Raw genomic sequence first — 23,286 nt, 5'->3', positions numbered from 1 at the left:
TCCTGCCCTTGACATTTCTGGATGCACTGCATATTCAAAACATATCAATCCTCCACTTAAATACACTTTTTAAAAAAAGTCTATAAACCAATACAAAGGAACTCTTATGTGCTCAGTCAACTACTACTCTGATCATGTCTTTGAAACCTTTAAAGTCATTGTCCTCTTGGGATATTCTTTATTCACTTACTTGCCTTTACTGAAGAAAATGGCTTACAGACCCACAGACAGTGCCTAGAGGCACTAAATGTAGCAGAGCAGTAGGAAGGCAGTATTTCATTCATTCATTCCGTGAACACTTCTTGAAGGCCTGTTCTCCTTCATGCCTACTTGTGCTTATCTTTCAGGGTTCAGCCTAAATGTCACTTCCTTGGGGAAACCTTTGACCTCTGAGACTGGTTAGGTCCCCATAGTACACTCTCCTGAAGCATCTTCTACTTCCTTCTTCACAGAACTCTTTGCCCTTATAACAACACACTCAGTATCTCTTTTCCCATCTTGACTGCAATTTCTGTACCAAAACTGCCTTGCCTGTCTTTTTTCTAACCACTGTATCCCAGGACCTGGCACATAGAAAGTGCTCAATAAATACACAAATATCACTACCATATTTAAAATGGATAACCAACAAAGACCTACTGTACAGCACAAGGAACTCTGCTCAATGTTATGTGGCAGCCTGGATGGGAGGGGAGTTGGGGTGAGAATGGATACATGTATACATATGACTGAGTTCTCTGTTGTCCACCTGATACTATCATTACATTGTTGATTGGCTATACTCCAATATAAAATAAAAAGTTATAAAAAAATAAATAAATATACAACTATGTGCAGGGAGCTGAGGTCTCAAAGACAAACTGGTGGGGTGTCTGCCCCCAAGAAGCTGACAGCAAACACTGAAAACCCACAATTCAGTGCTTGCCATGATGTACCAGGAGTCACTGAACTATCACCATCACAGAATTATATTCTGCACACACATCCTTACTTTATTCCAGATGCAATCTGAAAAGAACAAGGATGGAAGATTTCAAACTGCAGAGATTTTTCTGAAAATGCATGAGCCATAGAAATACCGACTCTTGATGGATTCTATACATAATCAGCATGAGATGATCCAAGACTTGAATTGGGCACTCACAGGTGCCCCGGAGTTGATTTGTACTTTCTCCTTTCTACAGGGCAAGTGTAAGAAAGAAGCAGAACCACAGTGGTTCATCACCCCTAAAACCATCGTGTAGTTAGTTAGCCTGCAGGGAGCTCTGCTCTATTTTCTCTGTAACATCTGTCCATCTTGATTTTAAACAATTCAGCTCAGAAATGCACGCCACTGATTCAGGGGTAGACACAGGATGAACCTTCTCAGTGATTCCAGTTGAAGACTTCCGAAGCAAAAGCTACCACAGCTCTGCTCATGAAGAGGCCTTAGGGGGACTTCCCTGGCAGTCCAGTGGTTAAGAATTCTCCTTCCAATGCAGGAGGTGTGGGTTCAATCCCTGGTCCAGGGCACTAAAGATCCCACAAGTTGCGAGGCAACTAAGCCTGCCAGACACAACGAGAGAGCCCACACAGCCAAAAAAAAAAAAAAAAATCAGGCCTTAGGAAGGAGGTCAGATCTCCCCAGAGAAGAACTAGGTGTTTATTCCTCACGGTCATTCCAAATCCACAGCAGGTAGAGCATGTCATATGATCGATTTTCCACGGGTCAGGGTCATGAAGGAGGGAGAGAAATTGCTCCATGCCTTGGACAGATCAAGCACGTGGATCCCGGTGACTGAGAATAACACAAAGCAATGGAAGTCCAGGGAACACGCACTGGAGGGACACTGGGGTTCAAAGTCACCATTCTACCTACCCGTTTGCTAAATAAGTTACTTTGCTCACATTTAAACTTAAGAAGAAATCTACTTACAATGAATTAAAGGGATCTTGGAACTCAGAAAGCCAAGTCTCTGTTAAAAGGATGGAATCTACTGTCAGAGAAAATCATATATTCGTGGAAGGACACAGCATTAGAACTGAAAATGACCTTAAAAACAATTGATCATCATCCAGCATTTTACAAATGAGGAAAATGAAATCACCTTGTTCTGGAGGATTCCCTGTGGCTGAGGTCATTTTCAGTGAAAAGGTCTACAGGAAAAGCCCACACCTTTCTTTGACAAGCCCGATATACATTTAATCATCTTTTGTGAATATCCCGGTGACAGATTCCGAGTGCATCCATTTTATAGATGGGAAAAGACAGCATTATACTCTTAGAGGCCAGTGTAGAATTGGCAATGAAGCCAAAAGACTAGATGGTAGCCTTAATTCCAGGCCCAGGCCAGCACTGGTAATATTTGGGTAAAGATGGATATCCACATTTCCTTTGATTTTGCTTTAATGTCAGTCATAAGAATCAATGGAAATGTTAGTATCTGTGTGGAGCACACATTGCTGACTCAAATAAAAATAATCCACATAAATATACTCTCCAACTGAATTCAGATTTTAAGACCATTTTTGACCTGAAATATACAGACTTGCATGGTCTAATACGGGAGCCACTAGCCACATGTGAATTAAATGTAGATTAACTAGAAGGAAATGGAATGAAATTAAAAACTAAGTTCTTCTTTGCACCAGCCACATTTCAATAGTTAGGTTAGTGGCTACTATAGTGGATGGTGTAGAATAGGGCATGTGCCTCCTTTGTAGAAAGTTCTACTGGACATCCCAGATGAAGACAGTTTGCTTAATCTTCCACTTTGCCTTTAAGATCAGGTTAAGAAAACTGAGACGTATTAATGAAGTTTCCCAAATCTCTTATCCTAAAAGTTATATAAGAACCACATCTCTCATGAGGTTTCCAATGAATTAGTCTTTTCCAAAACCAGATGTTTAAGCTTTCTACAGACCAGGAAAATAACACTATCCCTTCCACTCAAATAAATTTAAAACCAGAACGTTAAGAGTTATTTGAAAAAGATGAGAACGTGTTAATTAGCAATTTCCAAATCTGTAACATCTTCAGGCAAGACACTGGACGTAGCTAAGATGGTAGGATATTAAGTATGTCTAGAAAACCTTTATACAATCTAACCGCCCAAAGATAGATACCACTGTCAAAACGAATTTTCTGCAAGGTGAGTTAATTTCCATGTGTGAGATGTTCTTCATAGTTTGAAATATATATTTGAGATGCTCTCTAATCGCTTTACCTTTACTCCATGGTTTCGGTGTAGAAAAAACACAGAATACTCCTTCAATACAGCCTACAGATCTTGGTGGTCATTTGCTTTCATGGAGAAAGAAACGGTGGGGTTGATCTTAGCTGGACTGCGGTTCCTGAAGAACTAATAGATAAACGTCTGAGGAGCTCAGTGTCCACCCTGTGGACTTTGAAATCCCAATTCTGTTGGCGAAGAAGAAAGCCCTAATACCTGTTCAGAAAAAGATGTCAGGAGAAGCTTTTCATCAGAATCCTAAATGTCTGGATGAGCCTTTTAAAATGAAAAGAGCCAACTTCATTTTCCTTTTTTGTGTGTGTCTCATTATCACTTAGCTGCTTCAGTGTGGGTGTAACGGCGGTAAACATCCTTCCCCTTCATTCCACCTCTGGTCACACAGTCATACTGGTTGTGTAGGGTAGCACGGAGAGAGACAAGCTTTCCTAAAATGTTACTGATGCAGGATGAGAACAAAGACACAGCTTGCCTGTTGAGTCTCCATGCCTGGGGGAAGAGCCACCATCATCTCTGCCTTCTGCTCCAGCAGAGGACCATCTTCAAAGTAGATGACTTCTTCCACATTGTCACCCCTTCACTCACACTCAAGTCAGTTTAAGCTTTCAGTTACTTCCACACTTAAACCATCACATCCCAAACCAATCCAGATTCCTGGATCAGGAGCGTTCAGTCCTACAGTTCCTACAAGCTGGAAGACTCTTCTTTTTGGAAGTGGAAGGTAAATCAGAGCCTATGGAAGGACTGAAATGTCAGCTCCCACTGAGTCAACCCACTTCAGGCCTGGTCCTGTGTTCCCACAAGGACAGGGAGGAGACAGACGAGGTGGTACAACTGGTGGGGGCAGTGGTTGCTCACTAGATGAGCATCGAAAAACCATTCGCAAGGGGAAGTGGTACAAGATACATGGCTTATATTCTAGGAGGGTTTTTGACTCTTTAAAGGCAGAGACAAAAGTTAAAAAACAAAACCTGAGTAGCATAGTTTGGACAAGGGAATTTTGTTTCACTGGTGTTTTCAGTTGGACACAACTCTTTATCAGCAGCACAAGCCTGGAATTCCTGAAGCTGCACTCACATCCTGCCATCGGGTTTTACGTAAAACCCCCATTGATGGGGATGGGAGTTTCACGAGGAGAACAATGGCCGGATATGAGGGAGGGGAGAGGAGGAATATGGGATGTTTGGTCTGTTCTGGTGCATTCGTAGGGGAGAGTGTCTCTACTAGCAAAGAGATATGAATAAATAGCTGACGAATTTTACCAAATGCAAGTAAGTCTTGGGAACCATGAAAGTCAGAAAAAAGTAACCCATGGACTCCATTTAAGCAACAATTATTATCTCTTAGGGCTTCCCTAGTGGCTCAGATAGTAAAGAATCTGCCTATAATGCAGGAGACATGGGTTCCATCCCTGAGTCAGGAAGATACCCTGGAGAAGGGAATGGCAACCCACTTCACTATTCTTACCTGGAGAATTCCATGGACAGCCTGTTATGTTCAAACATCCACCTGGATGAGAATAATAACTAAGATAATAATAACCAGTATTTACATTGCTGTTTACTCACTAAGTCATGTCTGACTCTTTGCAATCTCATGGACTGTAGCCCACCAGGCTTCTCTGTCCATGGGATTTCCCAGACAAGAATACTGGAATGGGTTGCCATTTCCTTCTCCAGAGGATCTTCCCAACCCAGGGAATAAACCCACGTCTCCTGCTAGGCAGGCAGATTCCCATAGCTCTTTACAAAGTGTTTTTTCTTCCACTTATTTTGATTCTTATTATTGGTCAGTATGGCAGTAGAAAACTTCATATTACTTACGACTGGTTTTATTTTACAGACAGGAAGGGAGGAGATGAGAGACTATCTAGCCCAAGATCACACAGCTAATCAGCTGCTTTCAAACCTATATTTTCACACTTTGAATTGCACAGGAGCCATTCTGCCAGCATCACGGTAATCTGCAAAACACTATAGCATCTCACTGCCCACCAGAATAAAGGTTTCTGTCACCTTTCTCAGCCAAGAAGCCCCACACCGCATTCCCACATGACACTGTGCGAACATGAAGTTACACTGTGTAACTCCGGCTTAATAGGGCTAACCAGCCTGTAACAATAAAGAGAGAAGAGTAAGTTGTCCAAATAAGACTCAGAATTGGAAATGATGCTTGCTTGACAATTGACAACAAGAAGCACCATGTAAGGAGTCGCTGAGTTGCTTGGCAAATGGCAGTAATTAATTAATGCTTTTCTTCAAGAAATTCAAAGCAATCTAGCAGGCCAGATTTTCACCAAAGTCAAGACAGAAGAGGACTGACTATTCCTCTTCCTTATCCTTTTGGGTAGATGGAGAAGAGAAGTTAAGAAAAGGGGAGAAACTTGTCCAGTGTCACCCAACCAGCCAAAGGCAAAGCCAGGAGCAGAAATCAGATTACCAGATGCCCCGTGCCCTTGTGAGCACTTCAGAGGGACCGGTACACAGGCAGAGCCTGGGACTGCTTCCACAGGTCCCAGGGGGCCTGCTGCGTTGGTCTCTTTTTCATTTAGTGCAGAGGTTTGTGCAGGTAGGTTCATCAGGAAGGCTTTTTATCGAGTATGAAGAAGGAGGCAAGGGATGCACTTGCTGTCACTGCAGACAATGGACTGCCTCCAATAAGAGGGATCAGCATTAGCATTGGAACACCAGTCCACCTGGTCCATCTCTGGTGAGACTGACCATCCCATGGATAGCCTGTTGATGCTGACTGGCTGCATTAAGAGGGACTCCTGTGTTTCCCGTAACATGCCCCTGACCATTCCGGAGGAACTGAGCTCAGAGCACCCTGCCCTCCCAGCAGTGGGGACACCAAGTTGTCCACCTTCCGTCATATTCTTTATTTTCCCATAAGAGTCACCTTCACCAAGGCATCTGGCTCATAAATATCCTCGTTTTGTGCACATACAGTAAACGGTCTCTCCTGTTTCCAATTATTTTAAACAATTAAGCATGCAAATGCCTGAGCAACATTTATTAAACTTCTTTGAGGAGGAGAAAGGAAAAAAAAAAGATCAACCAACAAGAATCTGAATCATCAAAGCACTCTTACAAAACCAGCATTTTGAGCCTTTAATTGGAAGTGAATCAAAAACAGGCGTGTGAAATTTTCCATGAAATACATACAGGGCCTAAATAGTTTTTTAAAAAGGTGCTCTGGGCGGAACAGAATCTAGATCCTGCCCAGTCCAAACTGATGAGAAGAAATGATTAATTCCAAGGTGATCCAAACCCAGCCCCACTGACTGATCGTGGCTTGCCTGTAACACCTTGCAGGGCAAACTCTGAGAAGGCAGAGAAGGAGGACTGCGATTTCCCTTTACAACAGTACAGATCAGAAAGTAGATAGGGAACCACAGATCTGCAGAACCAAGGACTTTAGAGGCCCCAGTGCCCAGAGGGGCAAGTCTGCATGCCTCGATGCCTCTTCCATGAGGCACCCTGGGAAAATTCTCTGCACACCAAATTTCCTGAAGCACGTTTCCAGACAAGCAGTCTGCCTTTTCTCTCTCTTTCTTGAAAAGTGCAGAAAGTACAGGTGTCCCTCGAGTCCTTGACTTCAAAAGAAGTCCTGTGTTGCAGCAAAGACCTTATTTGATCAAGACTGGCTATACTTGTTGCCCCCAATATGCTCTTATGGTAGAGAAAACTAAGGTCCGTACAGTCTGCCCCTTGTTTGCAAGCGTTCCTCATCCCTATATGCAACTGATCACAGACGTTTTATAATAGTATTTCTGATCTGTGGTGGGTTGAATCTGCCGAATGGAGAAGCTGAGGATATGGACAGCAAAATGTAAGCGACTTGAGCATCTGCTGATTTTGGAATCCTCGAGCCAATGCACAGGGTGGTACCAGAGTGGACTGTACGTATATGGTTTTCTACAGATAGCATTTTGGGGACTGAGAGAGATAATGCATGGGTCTTTGTTCTCTAAGATTCCTGACTGGTCACAGATGTAGGTACAAGGCTGGTGGCAGAGCTGGGAAAAGAAAGATCTCATGTTTTTCTGTATCAGTGCAGAAAATTTAGCCCTTTTCTCCTGGCATCCTCAAAGCAGGTTATTTGAGGCTTAGTATCCTCACTGAGCCCTTACCTACCCTCACACACTCACCTCACACCATACAGTTTCTGAGTGACTTTTTTCTCAAGATCACCCCTTTTCAAAGCATTTACATCTAGAAATGATTACACTGAGGATTGGGTTGGGAAAAATCAATGTGAATTATCCATGATAATTCCTGTTGTCTGAAAAATACATCTTTTGCTAGGGGAGCTATATTGCAGTTTCAACTGTTTTCCATTTCAAACCAGTGATCTTTGTAAAGAGAAAGGCTGCATTTGAGTGGCTGCATGACTGCTTAGATGCATCGGCGGTTCCTATGGAAAGTGCCCTGTTTGACCCCACAGGAGAATTATACAATGGCCAGGAAATAAGACTGAAAGGCAAAGAAAGCAGGTTCACCTGTGGATCCGATGAGGCTTGATATCTTTACTTGTGGAAACACTCTTATCGTGAAATGTAGGGAATGGATACCTGCGTTCCGCTGTCCAGTTCTCATCTTTAGACACATCACACCTTGAAACCTAGATACTTCTTTGGTATGATGGCCTCTTATCTTCTAACAATCTCAGGGGTGGGTACTCAGTGCGATGTCTGCCTTGGGCAATATGACAAATACAAGCAACCTTTTTTAACTTGACTGTTTTGTGCAGCCTGTGGGATCTTAGTTCCCTGACCAAGGATAGAACTGGGGCCTGTGCCTTGGAAGCACAGAGTCTTAGCCACTGTATCACCAGGACATCCCCAGGCAGCTCTCTTAGTAGTGTTCTCAAAGTTATGACCAACCTAGATAGCATATTCAAAAGCAGAGACATTTCTTTGCCAACAAAGGTCCGTCTAGTCAAGGCTATGGTTTTTCCAGTAGTCATGTATGGATGTGAGAGTTGGACTGTGAAGAAAGCTGAGCACCAAAGAATTGATGCTTTTGAACTGTGGTGTTAGAGAAGACTCTTGAGAGTCCCTTGGACTGCAAGGAGATCCAACCAGTCCATTCTAAAGGAGATAGTCCTGAGTGTTCATTGGAAGGACTGATGTTGAAGCTTGAAACTCAATACTTTGGCCACCTCATGCAAAGAGTTGACTCATTGGAAAAGACTCTGATGCTGGGAGGGATTGGGGACAGGACGAGAAGGAGACGACAGAGGATGAGATGGTTGGATGGCATCACTGACTCGATGGACCTGAGTCTGAGTGAACTCCGGGAGTTGGTGATGGACAGGGAGGTCTGGCGTGCTGCAATTCATGGGGTTGCAAAGAGTCGGCCACGACTGAGCGACTGAACTGAACTGAACTGAACTGCTTACTGGGAATTAAGCTAAAGCCCTTTCAGAAATAAGGTGTAGAGTAGGAGGTGAAACCAAGTGGTAATGGGTAATATGGAGTCCTCTAAGCGAAAGAGAAAAGAAACACCTTTATCCCAATTTCTGGAATTTCCTCTTCAGTTAACACCAGTGATCCTTGGGATACAATTTGAAGTTTCTTTTCTTATATGCATGTTTCTAGAGTTAGAACTTCAAACAAAGATAAGCTGACATCTCTAAGTAAGAGATTCTTTGCTGACAGATTATGTTGAATTAGGGTGACAAAAACATAAACCCTATACACAGAGGTCTTCATGTGACTCCCAGAGGCATATGTGTGTATGGGGTGGAGGAGGTGCTCAGGAGGAGAATGGGTTAATTTTCCCTCTTGGAGTAAAACCAAACTACAACTGCGATGAGTTCGAGTGCCTCCTTGACCCCTGAGAGTTGCACCCGAGGTCCACCGTGACGACGCACACAGGGCAGGGGGGTACGCCGCAGGCGGTAAGAAAACCCAAAGCCAAGCACACGGCCTCCACATTGAGAATAAAACATTTTAAATAATAGGTTCTTCAGTGCTAAATGATGTTTGGTTCCAAGGATCCTTGGAGCTATGGTTTTCTTTGTTCTGCCAAAGGAAAAAGGAAATACATCAGGAAGCTGGGCCAGTCCACAGGAAGTCTCACTTGAGCTGATAAAAGGAATTGATGTGAGGTGGCTGGGGATGCAGTTATAAGTCAATCAGCCTTGAAATAACAAGAAATGCTATTCGGGAGAAACTGGAGCCTGAAGTTAGCCTTTCTTGACGACTCCCTTTTAACCTTGCAAAATGTCCCCTTCTTTGTCTTTCATAGAAACACATCCCCCATCAGATTTTTTTTTTTTAAGTGTGTGTAATTTATGTGTGTGTGTGTAAGTGAAAGAGAATGAAAAAGACAGCCAGAGTTAGATCCAGAGAGGAGAAGAGAAAGCATGAAATTGTATAAGAGGAAGCATCAGAGTCAAAGAATATGCTATTCTCTACTGAGCTACAAGAGCTTTTTTTTTTTTCACATCAAATCATTTTGATAGCTCGTAGAGGGTGGGACGATCTGAGAGAGTGGCACTCACATATAGGCACTGCCATGTGTAAGATGGAGAGCTGGTGGGAGCCTGCCATACAGCACAGGGAGCTCAGCTTGTGCTCTCTGAGGACCTGAGGACCTAGAGGGGTGGGTTGGGAGCAGGTTGGAGGGAGGCTCAAGAGGGAGGAGATATATGTATACATATAGCTGATTCAGTTGTTGTACAGCAGAAACAAACACACATTGTAAAGCAACTAAACTCCAAGAAAAACAAATTTAAAAAGTAAAATGGAACCTATCAGTTTCCCCTTCCCTTGCCCAACTGCTACCCAGTCCATCTGCCAGCAGAGTCAGGCAGGGACTCTTAACCTGGGGAACAGAGGGCTGAACCCTTCTTAAGGACAGGATGTGGAGGATAGAGCGAGACCACAGACCCGTCTAGAGCAGAGGGGTCACGCAGACAAACACTACTGCCTGCGGGCTCAGTTGCTCAGTTGTGTCCAGTTCTTTGTGACCCCATGGACTGTAGCCCACCAGGCTCCTCTGTCCAGGGGATTTCTCAGGCAAAAACACTGTAGTGGGTTGCCGTTTCCTACTCCAGGGGACCTTCCTGAGCCAGGAATCGAACCCACATATCCTGCATTGGCAGGTGGACTCTTTACCAGTGAGCCACTTGGGAAGCCCACCACCACCTGCAAGGCCTCCATAGATGGACTGAGTTTGGAGCCTCAGTTTTATGGATGTGCATGTGTCAAACTGGCAACGGATCACAGAGGCTAAACTCTATGAACTTCGGAGGCAAACAGGATAAGGTTCAAATCATTGCCTTTCCACTTTCTGTCCTCTTGGCCTCGGATAAGCTATTTCACATCTCCAAAATGAAAACAGTACATACAGCATAGGGTCGTTACAAGGATCAAAAGGGACCATGTCCTAGAGACCAGACTTGTGGTTGCCAAGCGGAGGGATGGATTGGGAGTTTGGGATTAGCGGATGCAAATTATTACATAGAGAATGGATAAACAAGGTCCTATTGTATAGCACAGGGAACTATATTTGATATCCTGTGATAGACCAAAATGGAGAATATGAAAAAGCATGTACATATATGTATAACTGAATGACTTTGCTCTACAGCAGAAATGAACTATCCTTGCATAAAATAAAATTTTTTAAAAAGTGAGCATGCCCATAAAGGCAAAAACAGCTATTGGTACACAGTCAGAGCTCAATGAATTGCTCCTTCTCTTCCTTCTCCTGATTCTGATCGTCTGCCCTCCATACTCTTCCCCTCGGGTGGAAGGTGAGTGTGTCTGTTACTCTCAGGTGAGGAGTAGGAAAAGAAAGGCCTTAGTAAGGTCCATTGGGGCTCATGCAAAATGGTGGCTGATATGGTTTCAAACTGAATTGGGGCTTTTCAGGGTTGACTGTGTTTGCCCAAAGCCTAGCACCACTTCCTGTTTTAAGAAGAAGAAAAAAAAAAGCCTCCCTGAAAACTCATTAAGAGGCTCAAAATCCTTCCTGGACATCAAATATGTCCTCAAAAAAAAATTTTTTTAAGAGTTAAGTGTAAATGAATCAAAACCAGACGAATTCCATTTCCCTTCAATTAAACAGAATTTTTTTTTTTAATCCAAGGAAAAGGCACTTGGGACCAAATGTGTTTTGGGTTTTAAATGAGACCAAATTTTGGGAAAGAGCATAAGACCCCCAAAACAGAGTCAGGCCCTATTCTTCATTTACATTAATGCAAAGGGATTAACACAGCTCCAGTGTCGCTTGGTAAGAAAAACACCAGCTCCCAGAAATTCAGGAAGGCCCTCGTGAGACCCAGCCCCTCCCTGCCCAGCCTCCAACCGGCTCCCAGATCATTCTATGAATTATCCTTGGATTATGAAGAAGAACCACATAGGCTAGACAGAACTTCTGTGAGAGCTTCAGTCATCCAAGCCCTCAAATGAGAAATGCTTTTAAAGTCTGCCTGGGATTAGAGTCTTATAAACATGGGAGGTGAAAGGGACTTTTGAAATCATACCTTCATTTTATACATGAGAAAACCTTTAACACGAGGAAATTTACACAAATACTGTTGCAGGGAAATGCCTTGTCTAAGCTCCCAGAACTCCTTTGGGGTAGAGCTGGGGCTACAATTCAGGTCCCCAGACCCTTGGCTGGACAGTTTTTCTCTGTATTTTACTGCGAAATGGAATCCCAGAGTCTCTGAGAGCAACACATTGGGGATAGAATGACAGTGTTCAGCTTATTCTTTTTTACAAATCTGTTTCTAGTCCCTCTTTTACATCAGTTTTTAAAAGGATAAGAGTAATATATACTAGTGATTTAAAAAGTCAAATACTCCATGTTTATAGTGTGAAAAGTAAAAGTCCTGCCCATAACTAGCGGCTGTTAAAATCAAAACACAAACACACACACACACATCTATTATGATTATTTATGCATAGACAACCTCTGGAAAAGTATATCCATAAATAAAAAAACAAACTTTCATCTTTTTTTATAGAAATGGAACCACACATTTTGTGATGTTTTTTTCCATGTATTAAGATACTTTGGAGAATTTTCTAAGTCAGTGTGTATACACAATTGATTTTATTCCACTTAACGACTACATGGTATTTTTTACCTGAGTCTTCTAAAATCAATTTGTCTAGTACCCTATTGATGGATATTTAGAGTTTTCCCAATTCTTGCCCTTACCAACAATGCTACAAAAGACATCTCGTACATTTATCTTTGGTATTTGACTGAATATGTCTGATACATTTTTAGAATTGGAATTATCATCAAATTTGTATATAAACACTTAACATCTCAATAAATGTTTCCAAATTGCCTCCTAGAGTGAGTGTACCAAGTTAGAGTCCCACTAGCAGGAATAGGGAGAGACATTTCCCTTTACTCTTTCTGCCATGAGGCAATAGTAAGCTGTTTTCATCTTTGCTATCCTCATAGGTGATAAATGTTGGAATTTCATTAATTTCATTTGAATATATAGATGCCTGAGATTCTTTTCATATGCTTTCTGACCATTTATATTTCTTTTTCTAGCATTTATTTATAGCATCTTTGGTCTATTTTTCTGCTATGTGGTCTACCTTTTTCTTATTTATTTGTAAACAGTCTTTATTATTATATTTTAATTGACTTTTATTGGAGTATGATTGCTTTACAGTGTTGTCTTAATTTCTGTTGTTGTTTAGTCGGTAAGTCGTGTCCGACTCTTGGCGACCTCACAGACTGCAGCCTGCCAGGCTTGGGATTTCCCAGGCAAGAATACTGGAGTGGGTTGCCATTTCCTTCTCCAGGGGATCCTCCCAACCCAGGGATCGAAACTGCATCTCCTGCATTGGCAGGCAGATTCTTTACCACTGAGCCACTAGGGAAGCCCTGTATCAGTTTATATATTAACACACACATATATCCCCTCTTTTTTGGATTTCCTTTCCATTCAGGTCAGCACAGTGCTTGAGTGGAGTTCCCTGTGCTATACAGTCGGTTCTCATTAGTTAATGTATTTTATACACACTGTCAATAACGTATATATGTCAATCCCAATCTCCCAATTCATCCCACCCCACTTCCCCTTTGGTATATTTGATCTTTATGTCTGTGTCTCTACTTCTGCTTTGTAAATAAGAGCATCTATACCATTTTTCTAGATTCCACATAATCTTTGTGTTTTAAGACATGTGCCCTCTGCTTGATGGATGGGAAATAGTCTTTCTCGGTTTCTCATTTGTCTTTTCACTTTACTTACGGTATTTTTCTTGATGTCAATATACAAAAGGAGGAACTAGAGCTGAGAAAGGGAGAATAAGAAGAAGAAAGAGTTTCCTTGGCTGAAACCCTGGATTTCCAAAAATGTCCATTCCAGGACTAGTATCACCCCGAGTAAAAGGGCAAATAAAAAATTATAGGCTGGGTGTTACCCTTGGGAAAATGTGCCTACACTTCCTTGTAATACAAAGCCATGGATAAAGAGGCCCTTAGTGAGTACTGCTTCTTTTGGAAACTTTAAAATCAGTGAGCAGAGAAACCTCTACCCTCTAGATGCCTAAAAGAAGCAGTAAAGACATCCGGCTCTTGTTCGTTTATATAAAGCTTTGTGCCTGGCAAAAGTTTTCAGTGTTTAGTTGAATGAGTAAATGCATGAGTAAGAATTAAGTGATAAATCCCTAAAGACAAAAGAACTCTTCAAGCATAAGAATTTCAACCTAGGGAACTTCTCTGGTGGTCCAGTGGCTAAGATTCCATGGTCCCAGCGCGGGGGCCCTTGGTTTGATCCCCAGTCAGGGAACTAGATCCCACACGCTGCAACTAAGGGTTCGCAAGCCACAACTAAAGATCCCGCATGTGGCAACTAAGACCCAGCACAGTCAAATAAACAAAAATTTTAAAAACAATTCCCCCTAAATACATGCATCGATATATATTGTAACAGCGTTGACAACTCACAAACTGGGTAATTTTATATCAACCTGTTTATTCTCACATTTCTTCTACAGTCCTGCCAAACTGTTCACTCTCAGACTCCTTCTCATGGAAAATCAATGAATTCCCATATATGAGACCTAAAAAGTCTCTTCTTGGATTGTTAGATTCCAGTAGACACCTGAAACCCACGGCAGTCTAGAAATGCAGAGTGGAAGCTCCCACGGCACCTGTAACACTGATCACCTACACGTGCACACTGGGGTGTGACACGCGGTCTTTTGTTCCTGGGGACACCTGTCGCCATCTGAGAAAATGGGCCCTGCCGTGGGGAATGCATTTCACATTTCAAGTCTGCATTCTCTTGGAAGTGAAAACTTACATACTCTGGAATTTTGATCATGACCTAAACGGCAGGCACACTGTTCCCCAAAGAGGGAAAATATCTCAAATATTCAGTATTTTGGTTCATTTTTGTGGGTAGAAGCCATTTTTAAGCTGTTGAAAAGTAGATCTGAAGGATCTGAAAAGGCGTCTGAGCACCTGATTTCTGGTTGTCCTTGGAAAGATAGTGATAAGTCACATAGGTTTTGGTTTGCACGGGTGAAATCTCAGTATTTCTAAGTGAGATGATGGGCCCGGCCAGTCTATGAAAGTATGTCAGATCTGTCTGAATTTCCATAGAAATTGGATTTGCCTTTCAGGAAACAGCTTTTCCTTTTGTCTCTTCTCATTTACTATCTGCTGACTCATTCTAAAAAGGAACTAAGTTGGTAGCCCAGGATGGATGGCCTGGTTGAAAAGACAGCTTGTGGCGAAGTCTCTAGAACACTGTGAAAGAAGACACAATCAGAGAAGGGAAGGAGAATCATATTTTTATCAGATCTGGTGAAATCGAGTTTCTCCTCTCTGCCTTGACTCCATATTTAATAATCAAACAGCTGACAACATAGTCTGGTACCCTGAATCTATGACTGGTTGTCTAATCCTTTCTGCTACTTAATTCTTGCGGCCTCTGATAACTGATAGAGCCACTTCCATCTCCATTTCTTTTTCGTTTTTGTTTTCCATCTCCTAAGGAGCAGGATAAGACTAGGATGAGATTCCATTCCTGACAAATTTTTACAGTTATATAGATCAGCCCTCTACTAAAAATTTTGTGATTCCTCCTTTCCACGTGTTTTGCAAGATCCAAATGCTCACTTACAGTATTTAAGATCATCCATAATCTATTCCATCCAATATTTCCACTTTACCTTCTCCTTCATATGCCCCACCCCCACAGTATTCTACTTTCCTAGAAAGCCCTTGACCCATATCTTCCTGTGCAAGTCCTACCCATCTTTCAAAGTCAAGGTCTACCTGGGCCAAGAGGCCTTGCGGCTGGTGTGAAGAAAAACAAACAAGCATTCTGGAAACAGAAACACACTGGGCTTGAAAACCAAGTATGTCACCTATTCGCTGTCATCTTAGGGTTACTTAACCTCTCTGAACTTTCATTTCTCCCTGATAAAACAGAGATGTGACGATACTACCTCCCAAAGGGTTGTAGTGAACATTAAATGCAAGGATGAACATGAAAATGCTTTGTAAACAGAAAGGGGCAAACACATGACTACTTCTGTCTTTTCTGTGTCTCTCCAGTTGAAATTGCTCTTTCCTTCTTCTACTGCACACACACTACTGCATTCTGCTGGGTGTGCATGCACACACACACACAGCTTCTCCTCCTGCTGTGTCTCTAGGGCAGGAGCCCTTTTGCCACCAGCCTGGTGTCTTGATAGCATTTAGTACCTAGTTCAGCCCCTGCCTAACAGCCATGCAGCAGACCTCCTGACCTGCATTAACACAGGTGGCATCAGCTTATGATGCCCATGAGACCAAGGTGACAAGTTCCCATAAGACCAGCTCGCTCTGCGCAGAAAAGGGTTAGTCCATAGACTGTCTAATTCTGTCAAATGTCCAAGCCATCTGTTAAGATGGCCCTAAGGGTGACAGTGCGGGGACAGACAAACTCCATCCATTGCCTCTAGGGGAATATCTCAAAGTCTGGGCCACTGACGTTGGGTCTACCAGGTCAGTAAAAAAGTAGAGTGATATCATTTAGCAAAACTGTCCCACTGTTTTGCTTTCCTGTGAATGGGAAATATAGATAAGCATAAAATGCATCCCATGAATGGGATGAACACCATAGATAAATATCATTGAAGCCACAGAAAATGAAACAGGGTGTCATTTTCTGCAGAGAGAAAGACACCTGCATAGCTCTGAGATTTCAAAAAAACCTATTATGGCTGGTTGAAGATTTTGTGAGACTGTGTGTGTGTGAGTGAGTGTGTGTGTGTGTGTGTGCAGGTAGAGGCCAATGTCCTTTAGTCTTCTCCATTTGTCACAAAGCAACAAACAAAAGATAAGGCTTAGAAAAACTGTTTCAAGACAGGCCAAAAAAGAAAGACTTGTTATTCAAAACAAAACAAAAACATTATTCTCTACCTACATAATGCAACTGCTTGTCTCAAATAAATGAAAATAGTAGATGTTTTTCATTCCAACCCTAAATAGTTAGGTCCTAATCTGAAAATCTTTTTTATCAAGCTTCAAGCAGGATGAGACTTTTCCCAAGAAGACAAGGACCTTGCTGAGGGCCTGAGTGTTGACTTACAACATAGGGATATTTTCTGATATTTGAGGGATGATAAAGGCCTCAGACCATTAGAAATCCAGCCTGGTGGTTCATCATTATAAAAAATTTTCCAACTTTTTCTTTTGCTGGGGCAACTCAATGCTAACATTTGTCTAACGTTGTATTTCTTTAAAAAAAATAGATTTGGTTTAAATGAACCACTTTTTAAAGCCAGTGCCAAGTTAACTGTTTGACCCCAAATAAAAAGAGACATTGAAATTCTAAATCTTATATAATGCAGCCGTTATTAAAAGACCTACTTACTACACAGACTGGAAGGTAGACCCATAAGATACATTCTAAGGCATCTGAATACATTCTATTTCAATAGTCAAATATTCAATTATTAAAAGAACTGAAATAGTAATTCAGCCCACCTGTCCCTGGTCTGTAAAGGGGCCTATTTAAGTAAAATACTCTCTTTCTTTTTGTCTGCTGGTAGTGGAGACCTTGTTTGTCTACAGAAAGAGGAGGATTTGTTTTGGAGAACAGTTATGTAAAAATCCTATACAAACATTTGAGATTTTTTTCTTAAGTATGGAAATACATTTCTGTTAAATAAGAGAAACAGTCTTTAGTCCAAACTGTCAAGATTCTCCATAATTTTTTTAATGGCTTATCTGCCTCCGTCTCTCTTTCTCACACATACACACCACTTCCAGGATCCTACAATTCATAATAATGTAATGAAAGCAAATGAAATGTTCCTAGGAAATGGAAAGAACACTGGCTGAGGGTAAGGACCCTCATTCTTACCCTGACTCTGTCGCTAGTCAGCTGTGTGATCTTGGATAATTCAGCAAACACCTCTGGACCTCAGTTTCCCTCCCATAAAACAAGGATATGGAGCTAAATAACCACTAAAGCTCTAAAGTTGCAGTCCTGAAAGCCTGAAGTGGAACAACAGCAGACGTGGGAGGAAGCTTTTTTAGTAGAAATTATTCAGGAACAAAACAGGATTCACCGCTTGGTGACTCCTCAAGGGAGGCAATTCTCTGTGGTCACCAGACAGAGACACAGCTTGAGGTGCCCTGAGTTTGCATGAGTCCAGGTGCTATGAAGGTTAATTAAAGGTACAGGTGGGGGAACAGTTCACTCCCAGAGTGAAGGCAACATCCATCTTTAAGGACAGAAGTAAAGTCTTTGTTCCCGGGTACCCCTCACTCTCGGAGAAGGCAATGGCAACCCACTCCAGTACTCTTGCCTGGAAAATCCCATGGATGGAGGAGCCTGTTGCTTTCTTCCAGGGGGCTCATCCTGAAGTTTTCCAACTGGACACGCAGTGTCCGTGGTGACTTGCCGCCTGGGCCAGTATGGCTTATGGACTCTGATGGTTTTCAAAGCCCAGCTGACACTTCAGCCCTCCTTTCCCATTTTGTTCTCCCCACATGTACTGTTGTGTGGTGCAGTGCTTTCCCGAGGTAAATGATGAAAACTGACTGTATTTATGCTCAGCTGGGACTCTGTTGGAAGCACCGTCCTGACCATCCTGGCTATCTAACCACATCCCTGTCTATTCCCTAATCCGCTTTATTGTTCTTCAGAAGACGTATCAGGTTGGGCACACAATTATTTATGTATGTGTCTGTCTCCTCCACCAGAGCATAACTTCCAGCAAGGTTTTGATTCCTATCTTGGTGGCTCAGACGGTAAAGAATCTGCCTGCAATCTAAGAGATGCAGGTTCAATCCCTGGGTCAGGAAGATTCCCTGGAGGAGGGCACGGCAACCCACTCCAGTATTCTTGTCTGGAGAATCCCATGGACAGAGGAGCTGGCGGGCTTCAGTCCATAGGGTCGCAAAGAATCAGACACGACTGAGCAACTAACACTTTCACTTTAGCCTCAACACATAAAGCAGAGCTTTGGAACATAAGAGACACCTAATTAATATTTGTAGAATTAATGAAGATGTATATAATAAATCCAGACCTATGAACTAATTTTCTGGCCAATTGATCCCCACAAGCCCTGTCCCCAAGGAGAAAGTCAACTAACATACAGTCAATGAAGGTACCAAACTTTATTGAATCCTTACTGTGACTTATGGCAAGAAGGTACTTTGGCTCCACTTTACAGATGAGAAAACTGAGTCTCCCAGAATGGAGACTGAGCCTGGGTTCTCTGACTCCAAGTCCCCAGTTCATTTCCCTATTCCATTCACCACATCTAGATTTTCTCTGATTCTTTCCCCATCTTTAATGGTAGCATATGCACTGACTGAATCAAGCTTCCACAGATGAAATAAACAGATTCAATTGAAGACTTCCTAGATCTAAGATGCAATATTTGAAACCAGGTCATTCTTAAAGCAGCAACCAGTATCACGTGCTTTTCAACAACTGATAACATCACCGTGGGGGAGCAGGGCGGGGTAAGGTGTTGTTTAATATTTAGACGGACTTGCCTGTGGCAAATGAAGAGTGGAAGGGCTCCAGCAAATGTTGGTGCTCCCAACGTGATGTGCAGAGCCTTCCCAGGAGACATTATTGGAGAGAAGAGAGCATGATACAGAAGGACTTATTATAACAAGAGCGATGAGGTTGAGGTTTTGTAATCACAAAATAAAAAGCTTCTGCAAAAAACCTCCCTGGCAAACTGGACCAAAGAGCTTCCCCAGTGATGAAACCCAGAGGTATTCTGAAATATCAACATGCTTTATAGATGAAGAAATACGCAGGTGCATAAAAATCACATCCCCAAATCAGTCAAAGATGATGTGTCAAGGCCATTCAAACTACAAATACACATTCTGGATTTGTGTCTACAAATTCCACATGGTACGTGCTGTCTTCTGAGCTCTCTCAATCTAGAACTGGATTTCCTGAACTTGGAGTTCCATGTTCTTGCAAGAGCATGTGAGCAAGATATCCTAGGAACTGAAACGATTGGAAAGATACTATTGCAGAGGTAATTCAGTCCCACTGTTTCACTTTTACAGAGTCTGAAGCTCAAACTGGCTTCGTGGACTGTGCATCCTCACACAGAGACCAGAAGTCCCGGGGCCTCTCCTTGTCCACGTCCTCTCCACACATAGTGTTGGAACCCCTGTGGGAGTGGGGTCTGGGAACCCCAAGATCCGAAGGTCACACATGAACAGGAAACTGTGGTTTTCACACAATTTAAATACCAAAGTATACACTAAAGACTCAGTCCTTCAGAACGGTGGGCAGTTCTGAACGCTGGGCAGAAGATGACGACCTGAAAAGCCGCTGCTCTGCTGGTCGGTCTCATATTCAGGCAAGCTGGATGGGAGATGGAAGGTGCCCCAGGGGAAGGTCTGGATGGACTGATGGGCTTCCATCACCCCTGCAGCAAGGAAGCCTGTCACCCCCACCAGGGTCCTGACCTAAGCTTGCTCTCACTGCTGGCCATGCCAATCCCTGCGTGTGCATCTACAGAGGTTAGCACATTCTGGGTACACAGACCACAGCTTCCTCCCTACCCTCAGGGCCTGTGCTGAGAGGTCTGAGCACTGGGGAGACATTGCTTCACTTCTCCTTAGGGTGTCCACATCAAGACCCTGGAGCCATCTTACCACCCTTCCGGGTCAGAGGGGCCTTCTGGGCCAGTGGCAAGAGTCCCGGTGAGGGGAGTTTTCTAGACTGGAGCATCTTATTACTAAACCAGACATACCGAGACACTTGCACACATCCACCAAAAGAAGGGAGAGAGACATTAAATGACCAGTGACAGGACCCCCATCTACTGGTTCCCCCCCTACAGCAACCTCATCTCCTCAACTGACACCTCACCCACACACTTTAAACTGGAGGAACCCAGACTCACAGAGGCTCCTTTTAACCCAATACAATCAGTAATCTCATCTCCAGATTTTCAAGTTCCTGCTGTTGGTGCCTTTTACTTAAGTCAGCATATTTCAAACTCTCAGAAGAAAAAAAAAAAAAAAAAAAAAACTTAGAAAATAAAACCACTACCCCACCCAAATGATAAAAATCTCTTGAATTCTCCAAGCCCAACATCTGAGCCTCCTCTTACTCAACCCTGAGCAAAGATTTGATTCCTTTGAGTTCGGGGAATGGTGGGCTCTGCCAGTCCCCTCCTCACCAGCCTAACAGATTTTCCAGACCGGCTCGGGCTTGCAGTTGTGGGGTAGCCTCGCAGCCAACTCCTGGTCCCATTCATTCCTCTCGGTCCTCTAAGGCCCGTCACATTAGGGGCTGTCCCTCCTCTCTGCTCCTGACCCCACTTCCCCCTTCCAGAGGGAGCAGGCAGTGAACCCTCCTGAAGTCTGCGGTGAAACCCAGACCCTGACCCGTCCCTCTGGGCTGCATTTGGCAAGCTGGACCCGGGCGCGAAACAAGAGTAGGAGTGGGAGTAGGAAGGATCTGGCCACCTGGCATCCCCCAGGGCGGCCGGCTCAGGGCTGCTCCCTTTAGGAGGAGCGGCTCCGCAGGCGAGGGACCCTCCTCGAGAGGCGGGAGGGAGTCCTGCCCCGGAGCTGGCGCAGCCCGGGCGCGGAGTGCCGGAGCCGGGCGTGCGGAGAGCCGCGCAAGCCGTCCGGGAAAGTGATGCCGGGCGGAGGAAAGGCAAGGAGAGTCCGGCCCGTTAGTCCCGGGGAGTCGGCAGCTCGGCAAGAGAAGTACCAAGAGGAAGGGAAACCGGCCCGCGCTGACATGTAAACAGGGCTTCCACCCGGAGGAGCCCGCGCACACAGATCCCCGGACACACTCACTCGCACCCCGATCCGCCTGCAACCAATCCACTTGCCCGCCCCTGGGCCCACCCGGCAGGAGACCCGGCTGCTGGCGGCTGCGCGCCCGCCCCCGCCGCCTTCGGCCTCGGGGGAGAGGAAGCCGCCGGCCGCCCGGCGGGTGCCCAGAACCGGGACCGGAGTGCCCGGCTCGCCGGGTGGGAGTGGGGGCCCGGGAGGTCTCCGGCCCCCGGCTGCGATGGGCGCCCGGCTCCCAGGGGTTTCACGCCGCCGGCCCCACCCGCACGCAGTCCGGCCGGCAGCGCCGTGGGAGGGGGCCGGGCTCCGCTCGGGGGCAAGGGGTGCGGGGGAGATCGCCCTCTCCGCGGAGCCCGGCGGGTCGCGCCCCCGCCTTCGAGACTCGCCACCGGAGCGCGGGAGGAGACGGCGCGAAGCCGGGGTGCGGAAGGAAGGGAGAGTGGCCACGTCTTCCGGGACCCCGGCGCCCCGCGCCCAGCCTGCCCGCCGCCTCGCCGCCCCAACCGGCTCCGCGCCCACCGACCGGTCGCTTACCTTAATAGTCCCGTCCATTTGGCCAAGTCTGCAGCCGAGCCCCCCAATATTCCACACATTGACCCGGTTACAGCCTGACCTCGCAGCCCCTTCGGATTAGCCCGGCGCGGCCTCTCTGGCGCCCTGGGCCCTCCCTGCGTGCCCCCCGCGAGCGCCCTGCCCTCGCTCCCCGGTGCACGTTTGTTGTTGTAGCGGAGCGAAAAAGAGACAGTTAACCGGATGAAACTTTTTTTTAGCTAATTTTGGGAAGTGACTTCACTTTGCGAATGGGGAGGAAGTCCTATCTCTCTCTCTCTCTCTCTCTCTCTCTCTCTGTCTCGCGCTCTCCTCTCTTCTCTTCTCTCCCCTCTGCTCTCCCTCGTCTTCCCTCCCCCCACACCCCCTCTTCGCCGCCCCCCCCCCCCCGCCGCCGCTCCTGCTTTTCGCATCACACACACTATATAAATATACGCGGAGATGCCCAGATACATTCATGCGCTGCGCACACAGGATACTTGTTCCCGGGAGATAAGGGCGAGCTGGGAACAATGCCGGGGTCCACGCCCGGCGCTCGCGCCCTGATTCCCAAAGTCTGCACGAACCCACCCCGCCGCCCCCCTCCCCAACCTTCCCCCAAAGTCCAAGACCGAACGCCTTTGGCCTCCTTCCTTTTCCCGGGGCCGTTGGCCGAAGGTGGCCCTCCTGACTCATTCACTTTCCGTTTCTTCCCACAGATACGTTCATTAATGTCTTTTCCAGCCGGAGTCAAACTTTTTTTGGGGGGGCGGGGGGCGGAAGAGTTTACTGGGGCTAAGGATAACCTGGAGCCTACCGCCCGGGAAGATCCGGACGCAGACCGAAGCCGACAGACCATTCGAAAGTGCATCCAATGGGAAGTTTTCCACTCCGGGCGCTCGGCTGCGGAGTCGCACAGATTCGCGGAGCACCCGCTCGCCCAGCGACGCGGACGCCAGGCGGTTTCGGACGGACCCCGGCCGTCGGGGGCGTGGACTCGGCTCTGAGCGCTGCGAGCTGAGGGACGTCCTCGGGGCGGCGCGCCTCTGCTCTGGGCTACTGGAGAGCTCCCGGCGCCCGCCGAGGGCCGGTCCTTGAGGCACCCCAGGCCACCTCTCCGCGCCTTCTAGGTCAACCCCCTGGCGCATACCCCCGACCCGATGGCCCAAGCCCTGGCGCCCGGGTCTGAGCCGTCCAGGCAATGCCACCTTGGGCCCCAAGAAACCTACGCTAAGACG

The 23,286-nt window shown here is 45.3% G+C and overlaps 1 protein-coding gene across 2 annotated transcripts in view; it reads right to left on the bottom strand.

The window, feature by feature from the left end:
* FLI1 (Fli-1 proto-oncogene, ETS transcription factor) overlaps window positions 1-23,033 on the bottom strand; it is a 131,879-nt gene extending 108,846 nt beyond the window's left edge. The window contains exon 1 of one of the 2 annotated variants that reach the window (XM_070782496.1): window positions 22,866-23,033. In XM_070782496.1, coding sequence (XP_070638597.1) covers window positions 22,866-22,919 — 54 coding nt within the window. In that variant the 5' untranslated portion in view covers window positions 22,920-23,033. Of the gene's footprint in view, window positions 1-22,054; window positions 22,368-22,865 lie in introns of those variants that run through there. The other variant, XM_070782497.1, reaches the window with a different exon arrangement.
* Window positions 23,034-23,286: the final 253 nt, after the last annotated feature.

This window comes from Bos indicus, chromosome 29 (genome assembly GCF_029378745.1).
Source record: "Bos indicus isolate NIAB-ARS_2022 breed Sahiwal x Tharparkar chromosome 29, NIAB-ARS_B.indTharparkar_mat_pri_1.0, whole genome shotgun sequence".
Lineage (NCBI taxonomy): Eukaryota > Metazoa > Chordata > Mammalia > Artiodactyla > Bovidae > Bos > Bos indicus.
The sequence above is the reverse complement of the archived record's forward strand: the minus strand, read 5'-3'. Positions and strand labels throughout refer to the sequence as shown.